Source organism: Scyliorhinus canicula, chromosome 8 (genome assembly GCF_902713615.1).
Source record: "Scyliorhinus canicula chromosome 8, sScyCan1.1, whole genome shotgun sequence".
NCBI lineage: Eukaryota > Metazoa > Chordata > Chondrichthyes > Carcharhiniformes > Scyliorhinidae > Scyliorhinus > Scyliorhinus canicula.
In genome coordinates, this window is record NC_052153.1 from 191,546,648 (window position 1) to 191,568,581 (window position 21,934).

The 21,934-nt window shown below is 48.5% G+C and overlaps 1 protein-coding gene and 1 long non-coding RNA gene across 3 annotated transcripts in view; one reads left to right on the forward strand and one right to left on the reverse strand.

The window, feature by feature from the left end:
* tesk1b (testis associated actin remodelling kinase 1b) overlaps nt 1-19,887 on the forward strand; it is a 138,638-nt gene extending 118,751 nt beyond the window's left edge. Inside the window, exons 8-10 of one of the 2 annotated variants that reach the window (XM_038805910.1) lie at nt 15,254-15,340; nt 16,946-17,087; nt 18,581-19,886. In XM_038805910.1, the coding sequence (XP_038661838.1) occupies nt 15,254-15,340; nt 16,946-17,087; nt 18,581-19,851 (1,500 nt within the window). In that variant the 3' untranslated portion in view covers nt 19,852-19,886. Of the gene's footprint in view, nt 1-15,253; nt 15,341-16,945; nt 17,088-18,580 lie in introns of both variants that reach the window. The other variant, XM_038805911.1, reaches the window with a different exon arrangement.
* Nucleotides 11,090-19,234, reverse strand: LOC119970766. The gene is made up of 2 exons (XR_005461671.1): nt 19,105-19,234; nt 11,090-12,058 (listed from the first exon to the last, which is right to left on the reverse strand). It is a non-coding gene; the product is annotated as an uncharacterized LOC119970766 (long non-coding RNA).
* Nucleotides 19,888-21,934: the final 2,047 nt, after the last annotated feature.

The following is a 21,934-nucleotide window of genomic DNA, read 5'->3' on the forward strand; positions in this document are numbered from 1 at the left end:
GAGAAATGCAGAGACCTTGGGAGGGTTGGAGGAGGTTACACGGATAAACCCTTAAACGATAAGCGATAAAAGAAAGCATATGGCCTGCTTGCCTTCATAGGACGGGGTATAAAGTATAAAAGCTCGAAAATTATGTTACAGTCATATAGAATGTTGGTTAGGCCACATTTGGAATACTGTGTCCAATTCTGGTCACCGCACTACCAGAAGGACGTGGAGGCTTTGGAGAGAGAGTACAGAAAAGATTTACCAGGATGTTGCCTGGTATGGAGGGTATTAGGTATGAGGAGAGATTAAATAAACTGGGATTGTTCTCCCTAGAGAGACTGAGGGGCGACCTGATAAAATTTTATAAAATTATGAGGGGTACAGATAGGGTGAACAGTTGGAGGCTTTTTTCCCAGGGTGGAAATTACAATTACAAGGGGGCACAAGGTCAAGGTGAGGGGGAAAAGGTTCAGTGGAGATGTGCGAAGGAGGTTTTTTTTACACAGTGGGTGGTGGTGGCCTGGAATGCAATGTTAAGTGAGATGGTTGAGGCCGATCCGTTTGTGACCTTTTAGGCATATCTGGATAGACACATGAACAGACGGGGTAGAGAAGGATACAGGCGGTTGGTCTAGATAGGATATGTGATCGGTGCAGGCTTGGAGGGCTGAAGGGCCTGTTCCTGTATGTATTGTTCTTTGATAGGGTGGGAATTGTAAAATCGAGAGGTTGCTGGACTAAGAGTGATTCAGGAAGCACAGGGTAATGGGTGAACATGACTTGGTGCTAGTCAAACTTTAGGCAGGAAGTGTGCAATCAGTTCAAGTTTACAGATGGAAGGCTGGATTTTCCAAAATTGTTTGCAGTAACCTGTTACAATGAACCTGACAGTGGCTGTCACTGAGCATGAAGCGGAGCTACACGTGTGCAGTATATATTCAGTCAATAATCCAAAAGTGATGCTGGAAATCAAAACCAGAGAATGTGATAAATACTCGGCAGGTCAGGCAAGATCCATGAAGAGTTTAAATTTCAGGTTAATAACGCTCCCTCAGAACCACAGATTCTATCAGGGTATCTGCGACTTGTGTCTGACCTGTTGTTTTTGCTGCTGTGGAACAGTCAAAGATTGTGCCCAGAAGCTCTGTGGTGATGGGGTTCACTGAATTGTTGAATGGGCTGGCCATCGTTGGAGGACAGCAGAGATGTCTGATGTTTGTCAGGTTTGAAGAGATTGCAGTGACTGAGACCCTCACTGCCTGACCATTCCTGCCTGTACAGCTCATACCATCTGTGTCGGCTTTGATGATACGGCTCACCACCTTGCATCCACGTTCGATGGTCCAGCTCACTGTGCTGTGTCCACCTTAAAGGTGCAGCTCACCACCAGTATCATCTTCAACATTATAACCCACTGCCTTTATTCTGCTTCAGTGATACAGCTCAATGCCTTTTCCAACTTTCGACACTTCTTTCACCAATGTCTCAAAGTGCTGGAAACAGAATGAGTTGCATTGAAATGTTCCTGATGCTTTATAGATATTTGAGCAAAGCAATGCTTTGTTTCTCTAAGAGGCTGAACCAGAGTTTTATATAAGACTTCATACACCTTATGGATCCCACCAATACATTTCAGTCTATGTCCCTTGGTTAATGACCTCTCTGCTCAGGGAAATAGGACCTTCTGTTCAATCTATTTGGACTCGTCATTGTATACACCCCTGTACCGAGGAAAACAAACCCAGCTGACTCCATCTTTGTCCATCGTAAAAATTCTCCATTCCTGGTAGCACCTTTATCAAGGTGATGGCACGGTGGCACAATGGCTAGCACTGCTGCTTCACAGCGCCACGGACCCGGGTTCGATTCCTCGCTTGGGTCACTGCCTGTGCGCAGTCTGCACGTTCTCCCCGTGTCCGCGTGGGTTTCCTCCGGGTGCTCCGGTTTCCTCCCACAGTCCAAAGGTGTGCAGGTTAGGCAGGGTTACGGGGACAGGCTGAGGGAATGGGCCTAGGTAGGGTGCTCTCTCAGAGGGTCGGTGTAGGCTCGACGGGCTGAATGGCCTCCTTCTGCACTGTAGTGATTCTATGAATATCTCTCTCACAACCTTCTAGTTTTGCAGTGGCCAGAACCTTACACAAAACTCTAGTTCTGGCCTAACTAGCATTTTATACAGTTTCAGCATAACTTCCCGATCTATGGGCGCGAATCTGCGGCTGGTTGGGCACCGCCCCAGTCCCATGGCAGGGGGGTCACCCCGGCAGCCTGGCCTCTTCCCCCCCCGACCCTGGCAGGGCCATCTACCCCGCCAGCACGTCCAGTGTCCGGTCCAGCGACCCGTGGTCACTCCTCTCAGCTGCCACCAGGCTGATTTTTGAGAGTACACGTGGACCGCGCCGCCAGGAACGCAGCCCATCGGAGGCGGAGAATCGTGGGTAGGCTGACTAATGAGATGTAAATGCCATTTAAACTCTACGCGGTGGTGAACCGTGACTTTAAATGGCGATTTGGCGTCAAACCAGGGCCTGCCGTGATTTTGCCGTCTGAAGCTATTCTCCGCCCAATCATCTTTCCCGATTCCGGTGGTGGCCGTTCGAGAATGCCGCCCCTTATCTACCAGTCCTGCTACCTTCAGGCATTGGTGGACATGAACTCCAAGATCCCTCTGCATGCCTCAGAATTACATTGTTTGCCCTCCAAATTCATCACCTCACTTTCCTGCCCAGTCCATTGACATCTTCCTCGCTGTTTTCAGCTTTCTCATTCATGTGGTAGTAGTATCTGCAAGCTTCTTCATCATATTGCCTACATTTAAGTTCAAACCATTGTCATGTATACCATGAAAGGCAAGGGACTTTGTACTGAATCCTGCAGAATCATACTGGAAGCAGCCTTCTGATTACAAAAACCCCTGTTGACCTTTAGCCGGTGCTTCCTTCCACTTTTTGATCCAAATAGCCCTTTTTCCTTCAATCCAACTGGACTTTCACTTCTCTTACCGGTCTGCCATTAGGGACCTTGTGAAAGATCTTATTAAAAATTCTACCCTCATTGAACCTCCTCAAAAAGGGGCTGGTTTAGCTCACTGGGCTAAATCGCTGGCTTTTAAAGCAGACCAAGCAGGCCAGCAGCACGGTTCGATTCCCGTACCAGCCTCCCCGGACAGGCGCCGGAATGTGGCGACTAGGGGCTTTTCACAGTAATTTCATTGAAGCCTACTCGTGACAATAAGTGATTTTCATTTCATTTCAAATATTCAGTCAAGTTTATCAGGAAGGACCTTTGCTGAACAAATCCATGCTGAATGTCCTTGCTTAGTGCATGCCTCTCTAAATGACAATTTATACTGTCCCTCAGAGTGCTTTCCGATAACATACCCACCACCAAAGTTAAGTTGAGTGGCCTGTAATTGTGTGGTCTGTCTCTTCCTTCCTTTTTAAACAACAGTACAACATTCCAGCACCACGCTGGTAGCCAAAGCAGATTGGAAAATGATAGCCCAGCCTGTGCTATTTCCTCCCTTCCCTCTCGGCCTTGGCTGCATGTCATCTGGGGCATGTAATCAAAGTTGCTAAACCCCTTAATAGTTCCTGTTTCCATGTTTGTACCATCCAATATTTCACACTCCTCCTCCTTGACTACAATGTCCATATCATCCCCCTCTTTTGTGATGGTGGATGCAAAGTGGTTCATTAAGAACCATACCCACAAGGGCAGCACAGTGGCGGTGGTTAGCACTGCTGTCTCATGGCGCCGAGGTTGCAGGTTCGATCCTGGCTCTGGGTCACTGTCCCTCTGGAGTTTGCACATTCTCCCTGTGTTTGCGTGGGTTTCGCCCCCACAACCCAAAGATGTGCAGGATAGGTGGATTGACCACACTAAATTGCCACTTAATTGGAAAAAATGCATGGGGTAAAAAAAAAAGAACCATACCCAAATCTTCTGCTGCCACTCAAAGATTGCCTGTTTGGTCTCTAATAGGTCCTACACTTACCTTTAGTTAGACTCCTGTTCTTTATATATTTATAAAACATCTTTACGTTTTCCTTGAATTTACATGCCACATTTTTCCATGCTTTCTTTCTTTGCTTTCCTAATTTCCTTTTGTAATTGAATGAACTGCCATTCTGGATGACGCGCTCAGCTCTGGAGATGTTGATTCTACAGGTTGAGATGGTGAACTCCCCGGAAGCCCACAAAACGGCTTTGCTGACGTCACTGCGAATCACGTGACATTTCACCAGCCAGTAGTGTCACTTGAGTACACACTTCCCTTCACTAATGCCACCCTCGTCTACAAATGGGTAACTGTTATTCTGATTTGCACAGGGCCATGGTTAACAGAGCATCTGGTGTACGCACTAGAAAATCAGTGAATCATAGAATTTACAGTGCAGAAGGAGGCCATTTGGCCCATCGAGTAGGCACCAGCCGTTTTAAAGAGCACCCTATCTAAGCCAACGCCTCCACCCTATCTCCGTAACCCAGTAACCTTTGGACACTAAGGGGCAATTTAGCATGGCCAATCCACCTGACCTGCACATTTGTGCACCGTGGGAGGAAACCGGAGCACCCAGAGGAAACCCACGCAGGGACAGAGAGAAAGATCAAACTCCACACAGTCACCCGAGGTCGGAATTGAATCCGGGCCCCTGGAGCTGTGAGGCAGCAGTGCTAACCACTTTGCCACCCTGTTTATGTGCCATGGATTCAGTTCCCTTTGTTATATTTTTTTCCCAAGGGCTTTATTGTGACACTTGCTCCAGCCAGTGCGTTCACTGGACTGATATCGCATTGGGCTGAATCAAGTGACCAATGAAATACTCAAATTCAATCTTCTGCAAGGGTGCTAGCAAGCTGGCACTGAACAAAGTGCAGCTGAGGAAGTGCACACAGTAGGAGTGTGAAGCATGGAATTTACAGCAAGTACAGTTGTCCTTCACAGATCTTGTTTTTCATTTTACAAAAGGAATGCAGTGCTTGTCAGTGCATCCCAGTTTGGCACCCTTTTTCTGGATTAAACCAGAAATGCTGAGGGTGGAGCTGGTGACATGGAATGTTCGATCTGTATGAACACGCATGGTGTCGCTCCACTTCCCACTCCCGTTCCCTATTTTTAAAAAAGATATCCCTTTCAGTAAATAACCTGCATTGTGATTCACTCATTCGGACTTGGCCTGTATTGCAGGGCGAGCCTGAGCACTGTCCAGTCCTGTACGATTGTCGGACAGACCTGGCTACTGCCTATGCCATTGTGACAGGCTCCCAGCAGAGCTATCGTGTAAACTACCTCCTTTGTGTATCTCTTTTAAGAATCTTTTTCATCCAAGAGTGTTTTAGGAGCCTGAAAATAATTTGTATTTATGTAGCGGCCTTCACATTGTCAGGATATCCCAAAGTGCTGCCTGGTGATGTTTGGTTGAAAGACCAATGTCTGCCAGGTCTCTGGCATATTCTTCTGTTCTTCAAATGCCACCGGATCTTTTATGTTCACTTCAGAGAGCTCCCTCAGTACTGTAGTCAAATGCCAACCTGGGTTATGTGCTCAAATTTCTGGAGGGGGGCTTCACAGAATCTTTACATTGCAGTAGGAGGTCATTCAGCCCATCAAGTCTGCACTGGCTGTCGGAAGGAGCATTCCACTCAGTCCCACTGCCCTGCATTATCCCCGCTACCTTGCACATTCTTTCACTTCAGCTAGCACGCCAATTTCCTTTGGAGTATCTTGATTGCACCACCCTCTCAGGAAGTTTGTTCCAGACTCCAACAACCCTCCGGGTGAAAAAATATTTCCCCACTTAAAACCGTCCTGATTTTATTTTTATAGTGCAGGACAGGGTGAGTGATTAAAAATGAAAGTACAGCCTGCTATTGGGGTCTGTATGAATGTGGGGCGGGTGCTAGACTGCGGTGAGTATTGTGCATGCACGAAGATCAACAGGGGTTGGTTTAGCACAGGGCTAAATCGCTGGCTTTGAAAGCAGACCAAGGCAGCACGGTTCAATTCCCGTACCAGCCTTCCCGAACAGGTGCCGGAATGTGGCGACTAGGAGCTTTTCACAGTAACTTCATTTGAAGCCTACTTGTGACAATAAGTGATTTTCATTTCATTTCAAAGGTCTGAATTACAGGATAAGCATCTTCCCGGGACCTTGCAGCCTGGGACACGGAACTGCAGACTCTGATGTGAGGTCCTGTAAAATGTGCAATGGTCGGTCTCCTCTTTATTGGGAAAAACAGACGCAAAATATTCATTTAATATCTCATCCATGCTGTCTGGTTCCATGCACATAGCCTTATTTTGGTCCATAATTGGCCATTTTACCACCTTTTTACTCTTTACATGCCTCTGGATGACTTTAGCAGTCCCTTTTATGTTAGCTGTCAGTCTCTTTCATCACCTCCGTTTTCCTTCTTATTTGTTTTTGCAACTGGCCTCTGAATCTTCTACATTCAGCCTGCTCTCAATTGTATTTTCCACCTCACAATTGTCTTTTCTTCTTTAACTTAATATCTATCTCTTTCGTCATCTCGGGAGCTCTTGCTTTATTTGCTTTCCCTTTCGAGGGACTTTCACTATGCCTGAACTATCGCTTCTTTGAAGGCAGCCCAATGTTCGGCTACCATTTTTCCTACCAACGTTTGACTGGTTTGTTTAGAACAGATCCGTTCTTACCCCATTAACGTTAACTTTCCCCCACTTAATTATATTTACGCTGGACTGTTTTTTGTCTTTCTCCATAGCCACAACCTAACTCTGATGATACAATGGTCACTGTCCACTAAATGTTCTCCCACTGGCACTTGACTGGGCAGCACAGAGGGTGCTTTACTCGACTGCGTCTAACTCACAGTGACCCGTGAGGATTTAATACCGTCATCATTTCCCCAACATGAAGATTCAATGCCTTTTGACAAACAGAAGGCCTATTTTTCCCCTATCAGCCTCCTGCCATTCTGTCAGTACATTAATTTTGAATGACTAGTCTGTGACTGGGCTCTAAATGCTATGAATTATTCAGAATGCTGCTGTGTGTCCTTTCTCTGCATTCAGTGGAGTCTTTGTTTAGTTTGTGTGTGTATTCGCAGGTGATTACGATAGCTCAGCTTCCATACATAGGATATTGTTTAATGGCCAGCGAGGGCCACATAAATTATTGACATAACTTCATCAGGAACCACCCATGAGTTCCTGCCATGTGGATGGTTTTGCAGTGACAGTGAGACATTGATGGCGAGTGACAGCTTATCCTAACTTTGGTGACATATTGGGTGGTGGGGGTTGGATGAAAGAAAGGCTTGTATTTTTATGGGACCATTTATTGCTTTGCATCCAAAGCTGAGACATACAGCAGCACTTTTGTGACGGGGAATATTTTTCCAGCAAACAGCGAGATGAATGAGCACCTTAATCTTTGTTTGGGTAAGTACCTTGCCCAGAATGCCAAACGCCCTCACTCTCTTCTTCAAGGTGCAGCTGATGTGCCTCCATAAGAATTGACAAGACCTTAAAAAGCCTCAGCTCTAATTGAATATGCACGGAAGCAAAATGGAACCTTTTCTGATCAAGTCAATTGCAGGTGCGGAAGGACTTTGGGCCTTTCTTAATTCACCGATCCAGGGAAATCCTGCGCTCCCGCTGTGACAATCAATTGTTTTCTAAATTATTCCAAATCTCTGCCCCCACAGCTCCATCAAGAAGTTTACTGTCAATGTCGATTAAAAATACAAGCCTTTCTTTCATCCAACCCCCACCACCCAATATGTCACCAAAGTTAGGATAGGCTCTTTGAGATTGAGAATTTCCTGACATCCATGTTAAACGTCCCCTTCTCTAGTTTGAATGTGCACCCTCTCGTTCTGCTTTCAAAGGCACAGCCATGCTGATGTTGCTGGACTAATAATCCAGCAGACAGAAGTTCAAATTCCACAACGACATTTTAAGAATTTAAATTCAATTTTTAAAAAATTACCAGCATCAATTAAAGCAACGGTAAAGTTATTGGATGATTTATGACACAGCAAAAAAAAAGTACAGGAAGGGCAGGGGGAAATGCACAGAGACACAGTGTTGAAAGATTGACTGGTGGCCATGGGCTAGGATGAAAAGACCATGATGGGATCTGCAGGTCAGAATGAGGATTTTGATCAGTGCACGGAGGAATGTGGAGCACAGGCAGCACAGTGGTTAGCATTGCTGCCTACGGCGCTGAGGACCCGGGATCGAATCCCGGCCCTGGGTCACTGTCTTTACAGTGTAGAAAGAGGCCAATCGGCCCATCGAGTCTGCACTGGCTCTCTGAACGGGCATTCTACCCAGTTCCACTCCCCTTCCTTATCCCTGTAACCTTACACGTTCTTTCTTTTCAAAAACCTCAATCAAACTGCCTCCACCACTCCCTCAGATTTGAGATTTGTTCCAGCTTCCAACCACCCTCTGGGTGAAAACATATTTCCTCATCGCATAGGGGCTGGTTTAGCACAGTGGGCTAAACAGCTGGCTTGTAATGCAGAACAAGGCCAGCAGAGCGGGTTCAATTCCCGTACCAGCCTGCCTGAACAGGTGCCGGAATATGGCGACCAGGGGCTTTTCACAGTAACTTCATTGAAGCCTACTTGTGACAATAAGCGATTATTATTCTTAGAGGCTGCTGAGGGTGGGATACTGTGAGGGGATTGGGGGGGGGGGGGGGGTGTGGAGGTGAAAGAGTGTATGAGGGAGGAGAGTGCGTGAGGGCAGGGATGCATTACGGAGGGGAGGAGAGTTTGTGATGGGGTTGGGTCTAAAGGGGACGGGAGGGTTTGTGAGGAGGGGGATAAGCAGGAGGAGAGTAGAGTGAGTGATGTCTGAAATCCATGATCAGAATCACAGCTTCGTAGTTAAAAGATTAATCCAATTTTTTGCAGAGTTTGAACCTGATAACGTGGGATTGATTGTGCGAAAAAAATGCCTGCTCTTTATTAGTTGCCTAAAATCAAGATAATTTTCTTTAGCAATATGAAGCGACATTATTAATCTGGCTGTCAGAAATGCAAAAAAATTGAAGACGAGCCAAGAGGACGAAGCTGGGCAAAAAGTCATTTTGTCATTTTACTTTAAAAAGTTCAAAGCACAAACTGCACATTCATCCTGATCCAAATTATTAGACGTGCCGATTTCTGGAGATACCTCATCGCCTGAGAAAGCTGAACAAGAGGATCCTGAAATCACAACGGAGCTACAAAATATTGCTGACTCTTCTGTTGAAGTAAGGGAAGAAACCTACCCTGAAGACATGGCCTGATGACCAAAATCTGTATTTTGGCAGAAATAAACCAGAAAACATAGCTAATATGGAAAAATCTGAGGAAAGAGACTGAGGTTGGAGGCCGAAAGCGGTTTTGATTTCTTCAAAATTCCTATTTTCTGAAGGTGAAGAGAAATGGGATGACGGAAATTAGAAATTGGTTGATTTTATTTGGAAAACTCAAAGCCGGCCTACTGTTATGTTTGCAAATCATTCCCTGAACCTAGTAAAAGAGAAACAAGCATTTGTCGACGGATTCTCTAACTGGAGAAATGTTGGAAGAGATATTGCTGACCATTAAACTTCTAGAGCTCATATTAAAGCTGACTTCATCACTATAATGACAGTACAGCTCAGAAACCAATTCACTAATTAAATAAAAGATGGCAAATACTATTCCACAATAGTTGATTCACCCCCAAATGTGGACCAATCAACATTCAAGATATGTGACCAGCGACGGTGAAGTTTTCGAGCGATTTCTTTGCTTTGTCCAGCTACAATCCCACACTTCTGAGTGCCTGGCAACAGCAGTTTTGGAAATCATTGCAAACTTCGGTTTGGATATCAAAGATTGTCATGGGCAGAGTGTCAATAATGCTGCAAATGTGGAAGGAAAGCATTTAGGTCTACAAGCAAGACTGAATAATGCAAGCTCCTGTTCATCCCACGTTCCAGGCATTCCTTGAATTTAATCTGCAGCTGAAGCCTGTGAGGAAGCTATACATTTTTTTGAATTTGCTCAAAATGTGTATGCCTTTTTTTCGGTTTCCACCTATCGGTGGAATATGTTGCCACTTGGAGCAGGCAAATTAAAAGCACTTGACAGTCAAAAGAATTGTGACACCAGGTAACCGCTCGTGCAGATACTGTTTTGCCTTTGAAAATGAACTTTGCTGATTATAAAGGAAAACCTATTAGACATAACTGCATCAAATTCAGAAAAAACATGTGTGAAAGCTGAAGTAAATCCTTAGGAGAGAAGTTTGAAAAGTACGATATTGCTGTTTTTGTGGAACCGTTTACCTCAAAGAATTAATGCCATCAGCAAATAGCTTTTTTGAATGCTGCACAATTGTTAGTCTCAGCTGAAGGTTTCATCATGGAAGTTCAAAATGACTGTAGCTCAGGGGAAGCAGAGGCACTAACATTAATAAAAATATCTTGATGATAAGCATACAAAACAAGTTATTTTCGATGAACCTAGAGACAATGAAATCATTTTAACGGAAAAAGAAAATTATCGTCGAGACTGCCAGTGTTATTTGTGACGCAATAATAGTGCGATTGCAGAGTAGAAGTGAATCTTTGAAGAAAACTGTTGATTTATTTTGCATGTATTTTGACAGAAGTTTGGATGAAAACGTTAAAAGCCACTGCAGTAAGAAATTAATTGAATTCTACCGAGAGGATATGGACACAAATCTTCTTGAAAATGAAGTGAAACAATTCATTCATTTGATCAATAATGATAATGGTGAGCCCTGTGCTTCAGGATCACCAGCTGATTTGCAGACTTGTACATGATGGTTTGGGGGCAACCTTTCCAAATGTGGAAACCATTCTGAAAATATTTTTAACAATGCCGGTCACAAATTCCCCAGTGAATATTCCTATTCTGTATTGAAAAGAGTTGAAAACTATTTCTGAAGTACCACGAGTCAGGAACATTTGACAAGTTCAGCAATGTTGACGACTGAAAGTGTGCCTTTACAAGATTTTACCTGTGATGATGTAGTTGATGATTTTGTAAAGTAAAAGTGTAAAAGAAAACTATCTAAATTGCCATACCAAGAAGGGACGAAGCAAGAAAATCTTAAAAATCTGTCCATCTTTTATTTCTGTTTGAACTGGTTTTCAAAATGGACCATTGCTGACCTGATATATTGGCTGCAGCAGGTCACATGGTGAAAGCTCGAGCCACCATCGCTCTCGAGATTGGTCTTCACAAAGTCTCCCAGACAAAGAATGGAATCCTGCCGGACAAAGCCACTGATATTGGACTCACAGGACTCCACTCATTGAATGATCCAATTCTTTTTTCCAATTAAAGGGCAATTTAGCGTGGCCAATCCACCTACCCTGCACATCTTTTTGGGTTGAGGATGTGAGACCACGCAGACACGGGGAGAATGTGCAAACTCCACCCGGATAGTGACCCAGAGCCGGGATCGAACGTGGGACCTCGGCGCCGCGAGGCGGCAGTGTTAACCACTGCGCCGCCGTGCTGCCCGTATGCATGTTGTTGATTGGAGTATATTTGTTCCTGCACTGGACTGGCTCATTCCGTCCTGAGCGGCAGTGACATCGGTTGATTTTTCCATCCCGTTGCTCATCAGCGAGTTCCATATTTGCTCGCCTCAAGATTCACACGTCGCAATATTGATCATCTTTACCGTCATTCTGACAAGAGGTAAGTTTCAATTCAGCAATTATTCATACAGGCGTGTGTTTACAAGTTAAAAAGCAGTGGTCAATGTATATATTTTTGAGGCTGCTGCCTTTACGTTCTGTGGGGTGAGGGTAGGTGGGGCGTGAGGTTGGCGGGGGGGGAAGAAATGAAGGTCAGCACAGGGTCACACAAATTGTAAATCCACCTCTGCTCACAGCTACAGTTGTTTGTCCCTGAAATAATTCTTTTGAATCGCCTTTCTATTCTCTCCTATGTCTTCACATCCTTCCTGAGGTATGGCACCCGGAACTGGATTCAGTTCTCCAGATAAGGTCTAGCTGTTGCCATATACAAGTTCAACGTGACCTCCTTACTCTTGTAGTCAACGTACCTATTAATAAAGCCGAAGATGCGATAAGCATTATTAACTGCTGTCAAACGTGCCGTGCCATTTTCAGTGACATTTACAACGAGGTCCTTTTCCCTTTAGTTTGTACTATCTCTCCATTTTCTTGCTGTCAAAATGAATCACCTCACACTTCTCTGCATTGAACTTTATCTGCCCCTTCTCTGCCCAATCCTTGTGAGGGGTCTCCCTATTACAGGGAACCATGGGGAGGGGTGGTGGGGGAAGAGTTCTGGACGCTGCGGCGTGGACAGGCAGTACATCGTGGTGGTGGAGGGGGGGCCTGCCCTCGGATGGTCTCTACCAGCATGACCCGAGCATGGTGGACCTCGCCTCCATGGCCCACCACAAGGTCCTGCACGCCGGAGCCATGCTGGTAGAGACTACAAGTGATCTGCGCCCACGTGATTCCTGGCCACGGGGACCGGAGAATCACGGGTGGCCGGAGCATAGGGCCCCGGGCCCATATTTATTTACATTCCCCGCCGGCGCGCATTGTGGACCTCGTTCACACTGCCAGCAGGGGATTGCAGCATCACGTTTGGGCGCCAATCCCAATTTTCACCGATGCCCAACCTCCGTTCTATTGGGGATCACATTGCGGGCGCCCCAAACTCCCGCTGCTTTACAGATTCCCTCACTCTGAACTCCCGCTGCTTTCTAGATTCACTCCGAACTCCCGCTGCTTTCCAGATACTCTCACTCTGAACTCCCGCTGCTTTCCCGATTCTCTCACTCTGAACTCCCGCTGCTTACCCGATTCTCTCACTCTGAACTCCCGCTGCTTACCCGATTCTCTCACTCTGAACTCCCGCTGCTTTCCCGATTCTCTCACTCTGAACTGCCGCTGCTTTCCAGATTCTCTCACTCTGAACTCCCACTGCTTTCCATACTCTCTCACTCTGAACTCCCTCTGCCTTCCAGATTCTCACTCTGAACTCCCGCTGCTTTCCAGATTCACTCTGAACTCCCGCTGCTTTCCAGATTCTCACTCTGAACTCCCTCTGCCTTCCAGATTCTCACTCTGAACTCCCGCTGCTTTCCAGATTCACTCTGAATTCCCGCTGCTTTCCAGATTCTCACTCTGAACTCCCTCTGCCTTCCAGATTCTCACTCTGAACTCCCGCTGCTTTCCAGATTCTCACTCTGACCTCCCGCTGCTTTCCAGATTCTCTCACTCTGAACTCCCTCTGCTTTCCAGATTCTCACTCTGACCTCCCGCTGCTTTCCAGATTCTCTCACTCTGAACTCCCGCTGCTTTCCAGATTCTCACTCTGACCTCCCGCTGCTTTCCAGATTCTCTCACTCTGAACTCCCTCTGCTTTCCAGATTCTCACTCTGAACTCCCGCTGCTTTATGGGCTCTCTCCTGGATCTGGTGTACAGGGGATAGCTACCACCGTGTCCAGCCATTGATCATTGTGTAGTGCCAACCTCCCTGGACTTGCCTTTTGACACATGGAGACATAGGCCCAATCTGTCACAGTTTTCTTTTATTATTCTTTCACAGAATACGAGTTGCTGGCTGAGTCAGTATTTATTGTCCACCGTTAATTGCTGTCAAGAAGGTGGTAGCGAACTGCCTTCTTGAACTGCTGCGGTCTACGTGGTGTAGGTACACCCACAGTGCTGTTGGGGAAGGAGTTCCAGACTTTTGACCCAGTGATATTGTTGAAGTCAGGATCGGGTGTGGCCTGGAGGGCAATTTGCCGGTGGTGATGGTCCCCATGCATTGTCCTTCTAGGCAGTAAAGGGCGTGGGTGTGGAAGGTGTTGTCAATGATACTTTGGTGAGTTTCTGTCGTACATCTTGTAAACGGTACAGACTGCTGCCAGTGTGGTTAGCACTGTTGCTTCACAGCACCCGGGTTGCCAGGTTCGATTCCTGGCTTGGGTCACTGTCTATGTGGAGTTTGCACGCTCTCCCTGTGTCTGCACGAGTTTCCTCCGGGTGCTCCAGTTTCCTCCCAAAAGACGTGCTGTTAGGTGAATTGGACATTCTGAATTCTCCCTCTGTGTACTCGGACTGTGGCGACTAGGGGATTTTCAGACTAACTTCAAGCCTACTTGTGTCACTAATAAAGATTATATTGTATTACTATTCACAACTTACTGGCCTTTCCAGCAATGTAGAGTGGATCGCACCAACTCCACATATTGTATAACACAAGGACCACGACGCCATCTGGTGACTTCAGTAAATGCTACAAAAATAGTATTGTAAATACCATCTGGGTTCCAAAGCACAGTAGCAGGTACCACGAAGAATTTTTAACCACAAGAGTCTTACTTGTGGAGCTGTACAGTTGCGCTAATCTTCTCTTCCGGTCACCGACAGGAACAAAACAAATAGTCAGGGACTGCCTGGCACAGTGGATCAGCACAATTCTGGATTCAGATTCAAATCTAGGCTCCACTGATGATATGGAAGTTCCCCCTCCCCACCCCTGCCAGCTGGTAGTCCGTGGATTGAGTTTAGACACTCTCAGTTCAGTTCTGAGTGGAGATTAGCCCAGTTTAACATTCCTTCCTCCTAATCTCTCCATCTGCTAACGGGAGAGGTCCAGTAACTCAGAGGACTTGGATTTGATTTATTGTCATGTGTACCGAGGTACAGTGAGAAGTATTGTTCTGCGCACAGTCCAGACAGATTGCTCCATACATGAAAAACATAGGACATACATAAATATACAATGTAAATACATAGACACTGGCATTTGGTGAAGTGTACAGAGTGTAGACTACTCAGTAGAGAAGATGTGTGGAGAGATCAGTTCAGTTCATAACAGGGTCATTCAGGAGTCTGGTAACAGTTGGGAAGCTGTTTTTGAGTCTTCGTCCATGTTCTCAGACTTTTGTATCTCCTGCCCAATGGGAGAAGTTGAAAGAGAGAATAACCCGGGTGGGAGGGGTCTTTGATTATGCTGCCGTTTTCCCAAGGCGGCGGGAGGTGTAGATAGAGTCAATGGATGGGAGCAGGTTCTTGTGATGGACTGGGCTGTGTTCACAACTCTCTATAGTTTCTTGTGGTCTTGGGCCGAGCAGTTGCCACACCAGGCTGTGATGCAGTAAGATAGGATGCTTTCTATGTTGCATCTGTAAGAATTGGTAAGAGGTCCTGTTCCACACTTTCAATGCAAGTAATTAAATGATCTAAAGTCTCCATTCTCCATTTCCTTCAGGACTTCGGCCTAGATGTGAATACGTTTGAGACGATGGTGGGAGATTGCCCACCTATATTCCTGAAGCTGGCTATCCACTGCTGTGTTGTGAGTCTCCAAGTTGCACAATTGGGCTGGACAGCGAGTTACTGCATTGCTATTTTAAAATTTGCTTTTTTTGTTTTTAAATCAGCCAAGAACTTACATGCATTCAATGTCAAATAGTGTTGGGTTATCCTGAGATTCATTGTTGACAAGATTCATAACTCATAATAATTCTCCAGACCACTATCTTAAATGGGTCAGAGCCGCCTGGAAGTACATTTGGAAATGTATTATGCACTCCTTTGAAATTCAAGACAAGGTGCCATGAAGGGATAATGTAGAGCGATACTTGAATCCTGTGCTGTACCTGCCCTGGGAGTGTCTAATGGGGACTGTGTGGAGGCAGCTTTACTCTGTACCTAACCCCGTGCTGTACCTGTCCTGAGAGTGTTTGATGGGGACAGTGTAGCGGGAGCTTTACTCTGTATCTAACCCAGTGCTGTACCTGTCCTGGGAGTGTTTGATGGGGACAGTGTGGAGGGAGTTTTGATCAGTGAGAGATTCCTGGCAGGGTGATGTCACTTGTGCAGAGTAAATTTCTCTGGCATGACGAGTAATATTACCAGTGATCTGTACACTGGAAAAACAGCTTTAACCTGGGTGTGGGTGGAGGGAATCTCTCGGGGCTGTTTTGCACAGGGCTAAATCGCTGGCTTTGAAAGCAGGCCAAGCCGGCCAGCAGCACGGTTCGAGACCCGTAACAGCCTCCCCGAACAGGTGCCGGAATGTGGCGACTAGGGGCTTTTCACAGTAACTTCATTGAAGCCTACTTGTGACAATAAGCGATTTTCATTTTTTTTTCCCTGTGGGCAGCCCGGAGGGTAGCACTGTTACTTCACAGCGCCAGGGTTCCAGGTTTGATTCCTGCTCGGGTCACTGTCTGTGCGGAGTCTGCACGTTCTACCCGTGTCTGAGTGGGTTTCCTCCTGTTTCGTCCCACATGTCTCAAAAGGCGTGCTTGTTAGGTGAATTGGACATTCTGAATTCTCCCTCAGTGTGCCCGAACAGGCGCTGGAATGAGGCGACTAGGGGATTTTCACAGTAACTTCATTGCAGTATTAATGTGAGCCTACTTGTGACAATAAAGATTATTACTATTAACGTCAGTGGTAGATCAACGCAAAGCTGCATCTCTCCGGGGCATTTGCTGATCCCAATGATTGAGAAAATGAAAACGCTTGTTGTCACAAGTAGGCTTCAAATGAAATGACTGTGAAAAGCCCCTAGTCGCCACAATCCGGCACCTGTTCGGGGAGGCTGGTATGGGAAGGATCTTGAAAAAGCAACGTATGAAGGACGGAACTTGCCAATGCACCCAACCATCCACAAAGTGACGTCCCCGCTCTGTGGGGGCAGTATTTCAAGCATTGTGTTAACTTTCAGCCAGCTGAATAAGAATGGGATCTTACCATTGGGTGGGTGTATGCTCACTCTCCAATAGTCAGTCTGGTGTTCTGTTAAGGTGATATAGACAGTTCTGTCTCTGTAAAACACGTACTGCAGTGCAGCTCGAGGAGCAGGGCACCAGAACGAGGAAAGCATGGATTCTTACACTGCTCCTTGTTTCTCTGACCTGTTCTGCATTTCTGTTTTGTGCGTGTCTTAAAGATGGATTCCAGGCAGCGCCCGTCGTTTGCAGAGATTGCCCAGAGGCTGGAGACCATGCTGAAACTGTACAAGGACCCAGGTTCCGGACTGCAGAATGCAGGAGAACAGCCCGTCACCGTGGAAGTTTCAACCGTACACAATGGTAAATTGACTCTGAGGAGTTAGGGATGGAAAGAGGAAGAGTTCAGGAAAGGATTGAGGGACTGAGTAGAAAGGAAGAGTGTAACAATGGAGGGTAAGACAGAAAGAGGGAAGAAAAGCACAAGGATGAAGGTGGAAAGGAATAGGAACCAGAGGGAGGGATTAACGGACAGAGCGGCACTAAAGTCTTCAGCTATAAATTTATGGCATAATGTCACGGGTTGTGCTGTACCTGTCCTGGGAGTGTTTGATGGGGACAGTGTTGGAGGGAGCTTTACTCTGTATCTAACCCCGTGCTGTACCTGTCCTGGGATTGTTTGATGGGGACAGTGTAGAGGGAGCTTTACTCTGTATCTAACCCCGTGCTGTACCTGTCTGGGAAGGTTTGATGGGGACAGCAGGGGAGCTTTACTCTGTATCTAACCCTGTTCTGTACCTATCCTGGGAGTGTTTGATGGGGACACTGTAGAGGGAGCTTTACTCTGTATCTAACCCCGTGCTGTACCTGACCTGGGAGTGTTTGATGGGGACAGTGTAGATAGAGCTTTACTCTGTGTCTAACCCTGTGCTGTACCTGTCCTGGGAGTGTTTGATGGGGACAATGTAGAGGAAGCTTTATTCTGTGTCTAACCCCGTGCAGTACCTGTCTGGGAAGGTTTGATGGGGACAGCAGGGGAGCTTTACTCTGTATCTAACCCTGTTCTGTACCTATCCTGGGAGTGTTTGATGGGGACACTGTAGAGGGAGCTTTACTCTGTATCTAACCCCGTGCTGTACCTGACCTGGGAGTGTTTGATGGGGACAGTGTAGAGGGCGCTTTACTCTGTATCTAACCCCGTGCTGTCCTTGTCCTAGGAGTGTTTGATGGGGACAGTGTAGAGGGAGCTTTACTCTGTGTCTAACCCCATGCTGTACCTGTCCTGGGAGTGTTTGATGGGGACAATGTAGAGGAAGCTTTATTCTGTGTCTAACCCCGTGCTCTACCTGTCTGGGAGTGTTTGATGGGTACAGCGTAGAGGGAGCTTTACTCTGTATCTAACCCTGTTCTGTACCTATCCTGGGAGTGTTTGATGGGGACACTGTAGAGGGAGCTTTACTCTGTATCTAAACCCGTGCTGTACCTGACCTGGGAGTGTTTGATGGGGACAGTGTAGAGGGCGCTTTACTCTGTATCTAACCCCGTGCTGTCCTTGTCCTAGGAGTGTTTGATGGGGACAGCGTAGAGGGAGCTTTACTCTGTATCTAACCCCGTGCTGTACCTGTCCTGGGAGTGTTTGATGGGGGCAGTGCAGACAGAGGGAGCTTTACTCTGTATCTAACCCCGTGCTGTACCTGTCCTGGGAGTGTTTGGTGGGGACAGTGTGGAGGGAGCTTTACTCTGTATCTAACCCCGTGCTGTACCTGTCCTGGGAGTGTTTGATGGGGACAGTGCAGACAGAGGGAGCTTTACTCTGTATCTAAACCCGTGCTGTAAAAGTCTCTTTTCTCCCTTAGGAAACACAGAACGTGAGTGGAGAAGGAGCAGGGGACCGGACCGAGACCTTTCCAACAGCCTGCGGGTGCAGTGTGAACCTCGCCTATCCCGCAGCCACTCGGACATGTGCTCCCCGGCGGCACTGGGGGTGGAGGGCCTGGGCCCCGCCGCCCGGGTGAACCCTTTCTCCGGCCGCGCCGACCTGAAGGGCGGCAAGATCAAACTGTACGATTCCCCCAGCCACTCTGTCATCTCGCTGAGCTTCGAGCTGCTGCCGCCTTCCCCGGGTGGCATACAGCCCCTCACCCCGGAACCAGTCAACCCGCCGCGGAGCGGCCTCCCCGCCGGCCCGCATCCCGCCCGCCGCTGCCGCTCGCTGCCCGAGCTCCTGGCCCACTCTGACCTTTCACCCGGCCGGGGTCAGGGGCCAACGGTCAGAGCCACCGCCGCGGCCTGCGAGAGGGAAGAGCAGCCGCCCGCTCCCATTAGCCGCTCAGGGAACTCCGACAGGCCTTCGCCTTCCTCCGGCCGCGGCAGCACTTACCGCACTGCGGACGACAATACTGGGACTGACAGCGTGGAGACGCCGGCGAGTAAGCCCGACTACCAACGGTCATTCTCGAACATTTCCAGCACCTGCGAGCCGGCTGGGAGTGCGCCGGTGTTGACTGACGTTGCGCATGCGGGGTTGTCGGAGAGCGCGCACGCGCCGGAGGCGAAAAATGGGCGTCTGTCGGGCAGTGCACATGCGCTGGACGCGGGAAACAGGCGGCTGTCGGAAAGTGGGCATGCGCTGGACGCGGGAAACAGGCGGCTATCGGAAAGTGCGCATGCGCTGGACGCGGGAAACAGGCGGCTGTCGGAAGGTGCGCATGCGCTGGACGCGGGAAACAGGCGGCTGTTGGAAGGTGCGCATGCGCTGGACTTGGGGAACAGGCGGCCGTGGGAAAGTACGCATGCGCTGGAGACCGGAAGCGGGCGGATTGCGGAGAGCGCGCTGGGCACCACGTGCCGAATGCCGCCTGTCACTGCGCCTGCGCTGGAGGCCGCGGAGCTTGAGCGCAGCCAGCGGGTGAATTCCCCCGGCGGGGCCGAGCTGGAGCCGGACCAGCAGCTCTCCTGTCCGGGCTGCTGCCTGGGCAGCTTCGCCTTCCCCTTCCCCCCAGTGTGTCTGCGCTCAAACAGCCAGCCGGCTCACTACCCCGACATCAACTGCGAGTCGGACCGCCTCATCGGCGAGGCCGAGGGCGCCGCACAACCGCCGGACACCAATCACCACAGACTGTCTTAGAGACCGGGGGGGGGGGACGGCTTTCCCCGCCCCCCAAAATATCCCCACCCCCCACAATATCCCCACCCCCCACAATATCCCCACCCCCCACAATCCCCCCACAATATCCCCACCCCCCACAATATCCCCACCCCCCACAATATCCCCACTCCCCACAATCCCCCCACAATATCCCCACCCCCCAATAACACCACATCGACCCCCCATATCCCCCACACAGACCCCCCCAATATCACCCTCAACACCGACCCCGCCCACACCTATCCCCCAGTATCACCCCCAATACCAACCCCCCCACACCGACCCCGCCAATATCCCCCCCCCCCCACCGAATCCCCAGTATCACCCCCCCAACACGGATTCCCCCCACACCGAACCCCCGAACACCATATATACCCCCACACACCAACCCCCCCAATATCACCCCCACCAACACCACTCCCCCCAACACCAACATCCTCCTGTCCCATTCCCGATCCTCCTGTCCCATTCCCGATCCTCCTGTCCCATTCCCCTATCCTACTGCCCCATTCCCGATCCTCCTGCCCCATTCCCGATCCTCCTGCCCCATTCCCCTATCCTCCTGCCCCATTCCCCCTATCCTCCTGCCCCATTCCCCCTATCCCCCTTGCCCCATTCCCTCTGTCCTCCTGCCCTATTCCCTATACCCCTGTCCCATTCCCTCCTGCCCCATTCCCACTATCCTCCTGCTCTATTCCCCCATCCCCTTGCCCCATTATCCCCTATCCTCCTGCCCCTTTCCCCCATCCTCCTGCCCCATTCCCTCCTGCCCCATTCTCCCTATCCTCCTGCCCCATTCCCCCTATCCTCCTGCCCTATTCCCTATACCCCTGTCCCATTCCCTCCTGCCCCATTCCCGCTATCCTCCTGCCCTATTCCCCCATCCCCTTGCCCCATTATCCCCTATCCCCCTGCCCCTTTCCCCCATCCTCCTGCCCCATTCCCTCCTGTCCTATCCTCCTGCCCCATTCCCCCTATCCTCCTGCCCCATTCCCCCCTATCCCATTCTCCCCTATCCCCACCCCATTCCCCCCATCCTCCTACCCCATTCTCCCCTATCCCCTTGCCCCATTCTCCCCCATCCCCTTGCCCCATTCTCCCCCATCCTCCTGCCCCATTTCTCCCTTCTTCCTACTGTTTGCTTCCAATCCAGTCAATCAGAAAGCCTCACCGAGGCCTTGTATATAAGCGCATGGCTGCTTTGGTTAAAATGCTTTACTTAGACCTTGAAAGCGCCTTATATTAATCATTTCTCTCAATTTTATTTTACCCAGATAAAAGGGGAGGATGGTTGATGTAGTACCATTTATATCCAGTAGCAGGCGGTGCTGTAATATATACATCAGCCTCACCTGCGTGAAGCTTGAACTTGCTCCTTAGAGTCATCTGCAAATCCAAGGGGAGTTTTTTGTCTTTTTCGATTCACAGACAGTTTTCTTCATGGTGTCTTTTTAAAATAAGGTTGCTTGCTCACACTGTGCCTTAAGCAATATCCATTACTCATAGGGGAAGGGTTCATTCTCCGAAGACCCTGTGAAGGGAGGGACCAGTCTTTCTATTCCCTCTTGACTGAAAGCTCTGGCCAGCTGTGTGCTTTAGTTGGCTTTTCTTCCGCCGATTATGGGAGGGTTTAATAAAAATGAAGCGGTGAATTTGAATTAAATGCTGAAGAATGTACATTTATGACAAGTTTCTTACCTGCATTGTTTTCATTTTTGGCCATATTTTACAACTCTATGATGTGCACAAACTGGGACGGTCACTTCTCCATCAACGGGCTGGGTGACTGTCGGTTCCCCTTCTTGTCTTTGGGATTAACAAAGCGACAAATGCTCAGCGTTTTCCTTCTTTCATTCGTTTATGAGTTGTGGCCGAGGCTGGTGTTTACTGCCCCACTCCAAACTGTCCTTGAGAAGGTGGTAGTGAGTCTTGAACCGCTGCAGTCGGTGTGGATTGCAGCTTGTACATCGTGGTTGTCGATGCAACTGAGCGGCTAGCTCGGCCGTTTCAGGGCAGTGTGGAATCAACCACGTTGCTGTGGGTCTGGAGTCACGCGTAGGCC